The 14223-nt window shown below is 38.7% G+C and overlaps 1 protein-coding gene across 1 annotated transcript; it reads left to right on the top strand.

Annotated features, from left to right (window-relative positions):
* The first annotated feature begins 2938 nt into the window (after positions 1-2938).
* On the top strand, positions 2939-4288 carry LOC133124907 (POU domain, class 4, transcription factor 3-like). Its single transcript, XM_061236467.1, has 2 exons — positions 2939-3058; positions 3404-4288. Exons 1-2 carry the CDS (start codon positions 2939-2941, stop codon positions 4286-4288), a joined length of 1005 nt encoding a protein of 334 aa, XP_061092451.1.
* The last annotated feature ends 9935 nt before the right edge of the window (positions 4289-14223 follow it).

The raw sequence follows: 14223 nt of genomic DNA, 5'->3' as shown, positions 1-14223 counted from the left end.
TAACAGACCTCATGGAAATGCAAAGTTGTTGCTGGAAGTGGTGCTTTATGTCAGTAGGGGGCAGTCCCTCTGGAAAAAAAAATAAAAAATTGATGGGGACACTGTGCTGTAGATAGATAGAGATAGATAGATACTTTATTCATCCCGAGGGAAATTTTAGGCATTCAGTAGCTTATACATACACATATATACACACATCTCACACACATAAAGATCAAAAGGAGACACTGTCCATTGAGCATAGGGGCTGGGCTATATATTTTGGACGTGTTGTCTCTCAGCAACACATTTTCTCCTCGGTTAGAGTATTCTGTTTAATCTCCTTAATGAATAAGAAAACACAACAAGGTAACTGATGCATGCCACATACCTACTGAATTATTGACTGTCTGGGTAACATGAGAACCCAAAAGGATCTTACTGTGCAATGGAACAGTCCTGTCAGTGGTCTGTCCTCTGGGCTGGAGAGCATGTAAACAGTAACTACAAAGATACCTAGAGAGGGGAGTCCAAAGCAAAAGACTCTTCTGACTTAGCTATCAGAACATGTGCTCCCAGTCCCAGTCATACTCCCAGTCGGGTCACAGAAACCTTTGCTACTGCTATAGGATTGCTGTAATGACAGTGGGTAAACACTTACTTCACTCACTATATTTTGTCCTGGCCATTCTGATGTCCGCAGTTGTTGAACTTTTGAAAGTTGTTTCTCTTATTGCTAAATAATGTATCACAAACATTCAATACCAATTGCGTTCTTTTCTTTATGGATTGAATAACGGCAGCCATAAAAATATAGTTCATGAAAATCTTCTGCATTCTCAACACTTAAAAATTTCATTATTTGTGTTTTCTTAATACAAATAATAATAAAAAGACGAACAACAACAATAAAAAGAAGCTAAATAACAAGAATAGCCTATTTTGTGTTTAGCGACACTTTTAAATGTCACTACAGGCTACAGAAAATATAGGATATAGTTTTCGATTTGAGCCAACTCAACTATCAGGCAAATTACTCTTTTGATAAATAAAACATCAGGATCAGAATCCCTGAACTGGATAATTCCAGTAGGCTCTATCATCCTTGATGACACTGGAACTGATCGATGTTACAGCTTTTATAGACAACTGTTTTCCTAGGTAGATTGTGTGATTACACCAGTCTAAAAAAGAAAACGTCATCATCTAATGCCAAATTGTCTACATTTGCACTAAGAAAAAAGCTTATAGTTATAGACGTAGGCCTATATCTTATGAATCGCAACCTATTGAGATTTCATTTCACACAATAATGCTATTTTCACGTTACGCTTTTTCTAAATATTTGTTTAATAACCAAATTCAAATATAGTGCCCATATTTGACAATAATATGCGTACTATATAATGTAAACAAATTACTGGTGTTCTCTACATTAAATAACAAATGTGGCTGTTGCCTTGATTCAGTTAGTTGAATAACCATAAATGTGTTAAATTATTAAGATGAAAGCTAATACAATTTGCACATCACTTAATTACCTTTTAGCAGTGGCTGGCTTTAAATATAGTGGCACTTTAAATAAAACTTTCATGTTGCTATTTAGGCCGCGTGAAATATAAATGATTTGCTTTGAATGTTTTATGAAAATCAGCGACAAAGACGCTGATTAGCCTACACTGCTTTGAAGTACAGTTCACTCTCCAGATCCACTCGTTTCTCTTCGCTGCCATGGTCGTAGCTATGCAAGATATGTTCTACAGTTCACGCGCTTTCATCAGTGCACTAATCACTTGGGTCATTCAAAATTGTGAATGATTTATCTGAATTGGGGAGAAAAATAATTACTTAGTCTATCGCTTCAACGGGCGTTCCGTATGCTCTGTAGCCTTCCCATAAATTAGACTAATGAACTGTGGCAAAGTTTTGTTCCATTTGCATGGGTGTCACCTATCACTGAACAATGTAATTTTCTGTTTTTAAGATACTGATTGTGACTGCCCTGAAATAACCTCTATGATTCGTTTAGCTAGGCTATAGGCTACTCTTCCTCAAGACTTAATTGAACCCCGATTCCTGAATTATTATGCATGAAGGGAAGGAATCCATTAGCCTATATGCTTTCTTAAAACATTATGTTCTCACATGCATTTTAATTTCAACACGTAGCTACATTAGCTATGGATCCATTCGTGACTGCGACTGTATGAGTGAGAGTTATTATCAGTCTTACAATTTATTTGAGACAAAATAAATAAATAAATACACGTATTTAGGGGGACACGGTCTGTACATGAAATAATAGAATCGTAAAATGGACCTAATTAAAGAATATTTATGAATTGATTCTACGAATTATTAATATTTGTAAATAACCATAATAAATAGTCGTGCAGCAAACCTGTGGCTGAAATTTTTTTTGTTTATTTGTTTGTTTGTTTTAATAATTTCAGCCAATCAGCATAGTTGGGCTACGCGGCAAAAGGTGACTTCATTTCTCGATATAGAATGTTGGATTTTTGCATTCGCGTTGCACCTTGATTAAATGCGGTTCAGTACGCTAGGCTATAAATAGGATATATAGCCGTACGATTTACGCTGCGAAATTGAACGAATACAAAATTCAAAGCAAACTTTCTGCGCCTTTTTTTACGAATCCATTCATATTAAGTGAAGATGGAAAAGCGGTTTAAGTAGTCCTAGACAGATTGTTGAGACACACTTGACGTTAAATGATTGTGGCTCCTCCGGCTACTTTCTTTGCTTCCTTGCTTGTACCACGCTTGCGCACGGCAGCCAGCCCTGGAGTGCAGCTTGTAAGATGAGTAAAGGAGCAGGTGGGTAGAGATGCATAGGGAGAGGCTCTGTCATTGGAAAGAGCTCACACTGACTGCAGAAAGCCAGAGTGCCCAGCCAGCATCTATGTCAGGGTTAGCTACCAGCAAGGTGCACAACGAAGATGATGACCATGAACAGCAAACAACATTTTTCCATGCACCCCGCGCTACAGGAACCCAAATATTCGAGCCTCCACTCAAGTCAGGAATCTATGCGCAGAGTTTGCCTTCCGCCCCCACAGGTAGGCCTATATACATTTGTATAATAACTTCGGCACCTTTTGACTGGCAATAGCTTAATGTTCTTTTCATGTCAGAGAAACAATAAAATTGCACCGTTCCTCACCCACTCCCCCCCCCCCCCCCCCCCCCCCCCTCTGTCTCACTCAAGATTTCCCCTATCTCTTTCTCTCCATTTTACTCTCTCACCCTGTCTCTCCCTGATCCACATGTCTATTCAAGCCGAGTTCTGCCTATTAATTTTTATGACCTGTGCTTTGAGAAGGATTCTCTCTATGCTGGAAATGTTTTAATCCTGAGTTGACAGAATTCCCCACTGACTCCAATATGCACATTCCTGCTTGCAGCTCCAGGGCAATATATTCGGAGGTTTTGATGAGAGCCTGTTGGCCCGTGCGGAAGCTCTCGCGGCTGTTGATATCGTCTCTCACGGCAAGACCCATCCTTTCAAGCCAGACGCCAGCTACCATACCATGAGTAGTATTCCCTGCACTTCAACCACCTCTACTGTGCCCATTTCTCACCCATCTACGCTCACTTCCCATCACCACGTCCATCAAACATTGGAGGGAGATCTGTTGGACCACATTTCCTCTACATTGAATGGAATGGGGGGACCGGATCCGTCGGTGATGTCGGCGCAAGTACACCAGCATCAAGTACTTCAGACCATGAGTCATCTGCACCAAGCCATGGGCATGGGCCATCCACATTCCCTGCCCACGCACAATGGGATGACCTGCATCAATGACGTGGAATCTGACCCTCGAGAGCTCGAAGCCTTTGCTGAGCGTTTCAAGCAAAGGAGAATCAAGCTTGGAGTTACCCAGGCAGACGTTGGTTCTGCCCTCGCAAACCTGAAGATACCTGGTGTTGGTTCTCTAAGCCAGAGCACCATCTGCAGGTTCGAGTCCCTGACTCTATCTCACAATAACATGATTGCCCTCAAACCCGTCCTTCAAGCTTGGCTAGAAGAGGCGGAGGCGGCACACCGAGAGAAAAACGGCAAGCCAGAGCTTTTTAATGGTAACGAAAGGAAGCGAAAACGTACCTCAATAGCAGCACCAGAGAAACGCTCCCTGGAAGCATATTTTGCAATTCAGCCCCGTCCATCTTCAGAAAAGATCGCGGCAATTGCTGAAAAGTTGGACCTTAAAAAGAACGTGGTCCGCGTTTGGTTTTGTAATCAAAGACAGAAACAGAAGCGGATGAAATATTCAGCGGTACATTAATTTACATATCGTCGTGACTATGGGGTAGGCTATGAGATATAGCCTACAGCAGGGATCTATCCATGTCTTCAAAAACTTCACTATTTCTACAATAAATATAGGTTATTATTTTATGAACTTTTATTTGGGTTTCAATGTTTTGCTTCGCTGGGTTGTTTGTTGAAATGTACCTAGGACTACTTAAATTGTAAAATAACTTATGTAGCCAATCGTGCACAAAGATAAACTGTTCGTCACTTAGTTTGTTTCCTCCATGTATTATATTGTAGTTGATTGCTGTTTCTATGTTGTGACATTACTGCAATATACCGCTTTGGTGTTTCATTGATTGAAAATGCTTTATTCTAAACAAATTAACAATATTGTTTGGCTCTGGCTATATTTGTACACATTAACCTAAACATTTTCAAGTCAGGACCTATAGTTTTCGTACATTAGGCCTACGTATAGGCCTAAGTGACCTGTATCCAACTAAAATACGTTTGAATATTGCATACACAAAGCATGATTCTATTTGCATTCTGCATGGACTGAACTAAACAATTAGCCTAAATCTTAAATTGATAAATGTGTAAATAAAAGGCAGTTCGGTTTAAATAAGTTCATTTTACATTTTAACTTTAACCTACGATTGTGTGATAATTTTGAAATTCATTAAAAGTTATTTTTCACTTTACTTTGGCTAAATAGAACCATTTGAGGAAACTTCATTCCTTGATTTTACTCTGACACTTTATGCAGGCAGGAAATATCGATTTGTTAATTCTACAATAGCCTAACTAAAGCTTACATTTAAGCTAACTAAATGTATTACATTATCATGAAGATTCTTCTATGGGGTCATTTATTATAATTATTTTCAATTTTTTAATTTTTTAATTTTTTAAATTTAACTTCAGCGGCGCCCTTGTCAGAGAAAAGCATAAATAGTTTGTTACTGCCTGTGCATATCATGCCGGATGAAACTGAGACGCACCAAATCTATTGTAATTATTATTTTTTTTTTCCGAAAAGCGAAATATTTTACTAAGGAGTTTCCATGACTGTCACTCCAATCCTCTTAAAATTTTGACTCAACCCATTGAATAATTAATGCATTTCCCATTACAATATACTGTGGGGTTTGAACAAATTAAATACATGTGATGTACCCTGTGAAGAGCAGTGTTTGATGATTTTTCAGCAAAGTTGGGGTACTAGAACTACATAATAGCCTATTCTAGCCGTTCAGATTGTGTACACAACTACACTACGATAAAATAATGCGCTTTGTGCATCGCATTCCCTATGCTATATTATTTTACAATTGTTGCTACGCCCTGTTTAATCATATAAATGAAATCATCGAATTATTAATTCGGATGATTATCAGCCATGCAGAATCTATCAAATGTGAGATGTAATGCCAGTAGCCACTTGATTACCTTATGCTGACAACAATTTTAATGTATTGCCCTCATATTCCAATTCACGGAATTGCAAACATGTAGTCTTGTCTGTTATGCTGCCTTTTAATCGTTTAATCTATGAATCGTATCTTGTTTAATGCAAAGTTTTAAGACAAATAATCTGTCAAGTGGTTCACAAATGTGGGCTACTGGACACAAAATAGATGTTTGTTTCGTTGATCGTAATTATGATTAGATGCTTTCTGAACATATTTCTAAACTGAATATAACACTATTCTACTTTAATATCTCATTCTGTTGTGTGTGTTGCATATGCCTACAAGTAATAGGCTTCGCACTAAATGTTGAATCTTTCTTGTAAGCAGTGTATATATTCGCCTATTCTCGTTTTTAATTGCCATTCACTTTTGCTTAACCTACTGTATATGGTCAGTTCTCCATTAGGGACGGTTCATTGCATTCATCAAGACATAGCCTATTTTTAAAAATGTATCATTCTTAACCTCTCAGAACATTCACAGAGGAAATTAATTAAATAATGGAATTTTAAATGCGGGTGCATTTTCATTATTTAATATTCAAATTTGATGAATACGAATCAGCTGTTTCAGATTTCAGATTAGGTTAACCTTCAGCTGTAGCCTAATTTGACAGGCTTTCCAAGTAGGTTTCCAAATGTATGTTGTCTTCGGTAACTGTTAATCTGACCTCATTCATTTTTTTAAAAATCTGTGAATGCTGTATAGGCTACCCAAGTATGGTCTGCTTGCTGTAATCTGAAAAAAAAGAAAACAAACTCGTAACTTTAGGTTAAGAATGGAGAACTGAGAAGACATAAATAAGCGTCTTTACTTATTAAACTGTTTTAAAAGCTCCTGGAATGATTTTCTTCGTCAAAACACAACCAAAGAAAGGGGTGAGAGCTGAAGAAACGGGCCTGTTGACTGTTCCAAATATAAAAATTATAGTTTTAAAGCTGTGTACACAATTGTTAATATATGCCATGCTATTAATTACATGTACATATTAAATATGAAAAGATAATACATTCATATTTTCTACACTCATTTACACGTATATTTCCTCGACATTTTCTCTGTATTATGCCAGAGGTTCACCCGAACCTTCATAATTTGTGGTTGAAGGAGATACAAGATCATAAATTAATTATTCAATTTTAAGTAAAAAGACTTTTAGTATTATTATAATAAACAGCCTACATAACAAGAATCAATCAGGATGAGCAACTGTTGTCTTTGAGGTGAGTAGTTACCAAAATGCTCAATGCCAATAAATTGAATACCACCTTTCAAGAAAACAAACTTTAAGTGACTACATTATTTTCATAAGTAAGACTAAGCAATATAAATGTGTGTAACTTAGTCATACTTTTCTTTGAAACATAGGCCATTTTCTTTTGTTTTCTGGATGAGGGACAATCTATTGCCATGGGCCATTGTGCATTATTGAGTTGTTAAATTATTTGACTTCATAGCCTACATATCATTACCCCAGTTATTTAAATTAATATTTATCATCATCATCACCATCATCATCATCATCATCATCATCATCATCACCACCACCAAACTTGTTTAGCAAGAAAAAGGGAAGAAAGTAAAATATTGTCTAGGCTTTGAATTTGTAACTCAAAGTCCAATTCGACTGGAAATGACCAGGAAATAACCAGACAGTCAGAAAAGACCAACTGTTTGAACAGTCCAATTCCATAACTGAATAATTTCAATGGATAACTGTGTTACATTGATTTACTGATTACTCACTTCTTGACATCCTCTATGAATCTGTTCTCCTGTGAGAGCAATGCAGGCAAGAATGTCCTCTTTGGTAATTGCGTATTTGATTTTTATCCAAAATGTAATTTAAAAACAACATGCTGGGGAAAAAAAAATGAAATTAATATTTAATATAGTAAGCAAATGGCAGTGGAAATGGATAGGAGCACACAGAGCATCATAGCAGGATTAAACTGTATGATAGCTCCTCAGTGGTCACATGATACACGGTGAAAGGTTTCACCTAGCTGATCCGAAACGTTTTCAGCAGGCTATAAGGGGTGCTCTGTTCCCATAAGAGAACAACTTACCACCTGACATGTTTTGAAGCCGTGTGTTCCATCTCAGTATATTCCCATTCAGAGCAGTCATTTGATTTTTGATTAATGGGGCACTGTTTGCCTGCACTCTCAGAAATAAAGTCACAGTGGCGGTACATTTTTGTTCTTCAAGGATCAAATTCCACAAATGTACCCTAAAAGTACAGTAATGTTCTCTTTGGGTACAAATTAGTAAATGTATTATATATTGCTGGTCAGGGGTACAATTGTGTGTACATATAGGAGACCGCTCCTGTGACAAGCATTTGTACCTTTTTAGTCTCTTTTTATACCTTTATTTCTGAGAGTGTGACGTCGACTGCCATGCACCATAATTCGTATGAAATGGCCAGTTTAAATGTATGGCATTTTGAATGAAATGGCCAGTTCCCACACACTCTAATTTTAACGCTCCAGTCACTTGCAATGTAGAGTTAATTTGCAGCAGCCTTAATTGGGAGTGTGAGGTGGGCAAAGCCCAACCAACAGAGACAAGTAACGGAAAAGTAAGAATGTGAGAAATTCAGCGTCTGCTGATCTGATAAAATATGCATTGCTGTATGTTGTAAAATTCACTTAGCATTTACCTAGGGTGACCAGGCATCCCATGTTTTTTAGTACAGCCCCATATTTAAGGCCCTTTTCATGTGTCCCGACTGAGGAAACGGATTTGTCCTGTATTTTAGTCATACCGTATCAGTGGGTTTGTGAATGTAATTGCATTTTTGTGCAATTATTGCATCATGTACATGGTCCTCCAGGGAATCTTGTCACCCTACATTAACCCAAAACTGCTCATCAGATTTCTATCAATGTGTAATTTCCACAAAACGGGTCATAAACGGGAATAATAGGCATTATTCTAGTGTTCTCTCTGCTACATTATTTTTTTGTACATGTAACCCCAGGAAGGCATTTACCCAGCCCACCTTCAGAGCTCTGGGCTGCTCTAATTGCCACATACCAATATCCACAATATTATCTGTTTAGCTAGCCAATTGTTTTCTGACTATATCCACACAGTTAAATATCAACAACAAATACATTCATTGTGAGACTTTCATAGCAAATTATTCCCTGAATAGTTTGCCTTTATTATTCCATTTAATGTCATTGTTGTAAAACACAAATGCTGGCCTTTGTTTTGATGCATAGTGGAAACAGTGGTCCTATAATAGCAAATGTATCAGAGTCAAATTAAAGTGATGACAGGATGTGTCAACTGTGTTGCAGTATATGGGTGTAGTTGCCCTGGGTAGGAAGACGGGGGCAGGGTAGGGGCTCTGAATTATTGATAGTTGGAATGCCCCATGTATGGGATGCCATAACACACTTGTTATGAGGTAAATTGAGATGAAGCCTGGTGCAGTAGAGGGGCATGTGGGAAGTGAGGGCTGTTCTATTATTCATGCCTGCTCAGAGGTATTAGTTTTTCACATGCAATCATCAGCCTGCCGGCCCAAACCAATGGCACATTGTGCGTTTCCGACTCTGGCTGAGAGAAACCCCTTCAAAAAGCTGAGACAACAGCAAGCTGGCATGTGGAAATGTGGAGCCTGCTCGCAAAGAAAACAAGACTCACTCTGAAGTCAATCGCTCTGAATTCATACCATTTATGCCAGAGAACACTTTCTGAAAAAAATTCAACTAAAACCTATGGCTGAGTCATTGACCTTCTTGCACAGATAAATGAATAAGTAATGAGGTGTTGGGACTTATTTTGTTTCAAAGGCCATTGGTGGTGGGGTATGTAAGATAAATGAAAGTTTGCTTGAGATGTTTCTGGTGCTTCTCAGTGCTTGACAGAATGGGGATGAGAGCTCTTTAACTGCCACAGACTGTTCCGGAAGGTGAGGAGAAGCAAGCAGTCTCTGTCTCTCCCGCTCTCATGCAGAATGCGTGTTCAGGCACTGGAAACCACGGTGAAGCGAGGGGAGGGGATGGCAGAACCAAGACTCTGCCACCTCAATTATTCATAAAATGCCAGCAGCAACAAACCAGATTGTGACCAATATGAAGTCGGTCAGCTACCTCTCTGTGTTTTATTAGTCCTCTCCTATTATCGTCACAGGGGCAGCCATTGCAGACTTCACCTTAAGTTCCCTGCTAACGTGTCAGCAAGCCACCTGAGAACTGCTGTTGCCATGACGCGCACAATGTTACAGTCTAAAGGTATGCTTTTCTTTGTGCCTCTGCACTGGACAGCAACAGCCTTGCCCTCATTGAAGACGTTTAAAGGTATATTTCAGGTCACATACAAAATAAAACCACTCATACCTGGGTACTAAAAAACACACATAGGTACAAAAAAAATTGCATTGCAGTAATGAATAATTACAAATTACGGTCCCGTACAGTACAAATGTATGTTAGTAAGAGAAAGGGTCATTCAAACAAATACAGTGGTGTGAAAAAGTGTTTGCCCCCTTCCTGATTTCTTATTTTTTTGCATGTTTGTCACACTTAAATGTTTCAGATCATCAAACAAATTTAACTATTAGTCAAAGACAACACAAGTAAACACAAAATGCAGTTTTTAAATGAAGGTTTTTATTATTAAGGGACAAAAAAATCCAAACCTACATGGCCCTGTGTGAAAAAGTGATTGCCCCCCCTGTTAAAACATAACTTAACTGTGGTTTATCAAACCTGAGTTCAATTTCTCTAGCCACACCCAGGCCTGATTACTGCCACACCTGTTCTCAAGCAAGAAATCACTTAAATAGGACCTGCCTGACAAAGTGAAGTAGACCAAATGATCCTCAAAAGCTAGACATCATGCCGAGATCAAAAGAAATTCAGGAACAAATGAGAAAGAAAGTAATTGAGATCTATCAGTCTGGAAAAGGTTATAAAGCCATTTCTAAAGCTTTGGGACTCCAGCGAACCACAGTGAGAGCCATTATACACAAATGGCGAAAACATGGAACAGTGGTGAACCTTCCCAGGAGTGGCCGGCCGACCAAAATTACCCCAAGAGCGCAGTGACGACATCATCCAAGAGGTCACAAAAGACCCCACAACAACATCCAAAGAACTGCAGGCCTCACTTGCCTCAGTTAAGGTCAGTGTTCATGACTCCACCATAAGAAAGAGACTGGGCAAAAATGGCCTGCATGGCAGAGTTCCAAGACGAAAACCACTGCTGAGCAAAAAGAACATTAAGGCTTGTCTCAATTTTGCCAGAAAACATCTTGATGATCCCCAAGACTTTTGGGAAAATACTCTGTGGTCTGACGAGACAAAAGTTGAACTTTTTGGAAGGTGTGTGTCCCATTACATCTGGCGTAAAAGTAACACCGCATTTCAGAAAAAGAACATCATACCAACAGTAAAATATGGTGGTGGTAGTGTGATGGTCTGGGGCTGTTTTGCTGTTTCAGGACCTGGAAGACTTGCTGTGATAAATGGAACCATGATTTCTGCTGTCTACCAAAAAATCCTGAAGGACAATGTCCGGCCATCTGTTCGTGACCTCAAGCTGAAACAAACTTGGGTTCTGCAGCAGGACAATGATCCAAAACACACCAGCAAGTCCACCTCTGAATGGCTGAAGAAAAACAAAATGATGACTTTGGAGTGGCCTAGTCAAAGTCCTGACCTGAATCCTATTGAGATGCTGTGGCATGACCTTAAAAAGGCGGTTCATGCTCGAAAACCCTCCAATGTGGCTGAATTACAACAATTCTGCAAAGATGAGTGGGCCAAAATTCCTCCACAGCGCTGTAAGAGACTCATTGCAAGTTATCGCAAACGCTTGATTGCAGTTGTTGCTGCTAAGGGTGGCCCAACCAGTTATTAGGTTTAGGGGGCAATCACTTTTTCACACAGGGCCATGTAGGTTTGGATTTTTTTTCTCCCTTAATAATAAAAACCTTCATTTAAAAACTGCATTTTGTGTTTACTTGTGTTGTCTTTGACTAATATTTAAATTAGTTTGATGATCTGAAACATTTAAGTGTGACAAACATGCAAAAAAATAAGAAATCAGGAAGGGGGCAAACACTTTTTCACACCACTGTACATCAAGGATTACATGAGGCCCTTGTACAGCATCTGTAATGTACACATGCAGCTATTTGAAGACGGAAAAAGTATTAACACTGCCAAGTCTGAAGCAAATATATGACTAGTGGTCAAGATGTGTTGTAATGACATCTTAAACAGTTGTTCCTGCTATTCAGCCATAATCAGTTTAATATGGCATCTCTGCCTTTGCCCGCCCTCCAGTTAACACAGAATTGCCTTAAATTGAATAGGGTATGTATATTTGGGGAATATATGTCAAAAGTGCTGTCATTTCTACCTGGTGAAACCAAAATGTATAAAAAATACCCTTTAATAAAAGCTGAGAATCTGCACTGTAAAATTAATTTGTTTATTTACAATCTACAATTGTGGTGGACATGTTGCTGAATTTATTATTATTCTCCATTTTTGAAAACAATTTTTGAGACAACTCTTTATCTGAATCCATTTCTCCCATCTCTTCTCTCATCTTTCAATAATTACTATTCCATCAGTGACCACTTTATTAAGTATGTATTAGACTTACTGGTGTTCTGCTGCTGTAGCCCATCAACTTCAAGGTTTGACGTGTTGTGTGCTCAGAGATGCTTTTCTGCATACCATTATTGTGGCATACATCAAACTTAAAGGCCATAGGCATGCCCCTATAGCCGGGTTCCTCCAGAGATTTCTTCCCATTGGGGAGATTTTTCTCACCACTGTTTGAGGGTTTCAGTTGGCAGAAGTCTGGCCATTCTCCTCTGACTACTCTCATTAACAAGGCATTTTTGTGTACAGAACTGCCACTCACTGAATGTTATTTAATTCTTCTCACCATTCTTTGTAAACTAGAGACTGTTGTGTATGAAAAACACAGGATATCAGCATGCTTTATGCATTAAGATGCTGCCACATGATTGGCTGATTAGATTCTTGCATTAACACACAGATGTACAGATGTAATAAAGCATGTGCATACTGTATGCTATATTACAGTTAGAACATAAATCTAAGCAATGTGTACAGTCCACCTAAAAATATTTTTCACAAAAACTCTGAAACATGATGCATAATTTCCTATTCTTCACTAGCACTTCACCAAGGCAACAGCAAAAAAATACCTAAAAATGAATTACCAGTGACTGTGCCAACTTAAATTCCAAACAAGAGAGCCATCTGCTTAATTCACATCTTAACTACCACAATACATATTGTGTATTCCAGCAGGCCTTCATGATAGGAGTGTTCAGAGAAACCAAGGGAAATTACTCAGAAATAACTAGCGACTAGACTGATGAATAAAGGAAATGTTTCAGGATATTGTCAAAGGAAGCACAAAGCACATAAACAAGAATAAACTGTAAGCGGTTCAAATTCCCTCCTCTTCAGATCTTCACTATGTATATTTAAAGCAGTAAAGGTTGTGGTAAAGTGTAGAAATGGCACATTAAATCAGGACGTGTTACTGGTCTTCTAACTAATCATATCCACTCAATTTTACTTTGTTAATTTGGTGACAGGCGGCATTGATGGTGCAGTGGGTAGCACTGCCGCCTCACAGCAAGGAGGTCCTAGGTTTGAATCCCCGTCGGCCGGGGCCTCTCTGTGTGGAGTTTGCATGTTCTCCCTGTGCCTGTGTGGGTTTCCTCCCACAGTCCAAGGACATGCAGGTCAGGCTGATTGGAGAGTCTAAATTGCCTGTAGGTATGAGTGTGTGAGTGAATGGTGTGTGTGCCCTGCAATGGACTGGCGACCTGTCCAGGTGTATTCCCGCCTTTTGCCCAATGTATGCTGGGATAGGCTCCGGCCCCTCTGCGACCCTGTTCAGGATAAGTAGGTTAGGATAATGAATGAATGAATAAATGAATGAATGAATCTGGTGACCTCATATTTTCATTTGGATCTATAGTGCAACAGTGGCACCTGTTGGCGTCAAAAAGCAAGTACTTTAAAGAATTTATATAGAACCATTTCAATAAATCAAATGTGCCTGTAACATTAGTCAATTTCACAACGTATTTGTAATATTTTACAATTAGACAGTCTAATTAGGGATCCTGTCTGACTGCGGTGAATGTTGGGGAATTCAATAAAGTGATTGCAGATCATGGTCCATCCCCATTGATTATACATTTGGTTTTTTTATGATTGTGTACAATACCTTCATTCAATAAAATAAATTAGACAAAACAAAATGAAAATAAAATCAATGTAGAAATACAAGATGCAAACATTATACAGTAATGCCAGGGACATCAAATGACGTCAGTAGTTTGGCCATCCACTGTTCTTTGATTGGTGCAGTATAGATGCTCTTTCCTTATAATTGGCTACTTTTCGCATCAATCGGCTCAAAGAACCGAATGGGGCAAAACTGGTCTGCACATGCTCAGTGTGTCAGG

Source organism: Conger conger, chromosome 3 (assembly GCF_963514075.1).
Source record: "Conger conger chromosome 3, fConCon1.1, whole genome shotgun sequence".
In the NCBI taxonomy this organism is placed as follows: domain Eukaryota; kingdom Metazoa; phylum Chordata; class Actinopteri; order Anguilliformes; family Congridae; genus Conger; species Conger conger.
This window is presented reverse-complemented; position numbering and strand designations above follow the sequence as displayed.

What these genes read in the sequence shown, in the direction of transcription:
- LOC133124907 (XM_061236467.1), top strand. Translation starts at nt 2,939, where the DNA reads ATGATGACCATGAACAGCAAACAACATTTTTCCATGCACCCCGCGCTA. An exon ending in TTTGCCTTCCGCCCCCACAG is followed by an intron (nt 3,059 to 3,403) that starts GTAGGCCTATAT and finishes TCCTGCTTGCAG; the next exon opens with CTCCAGGGCAATATATTCGG.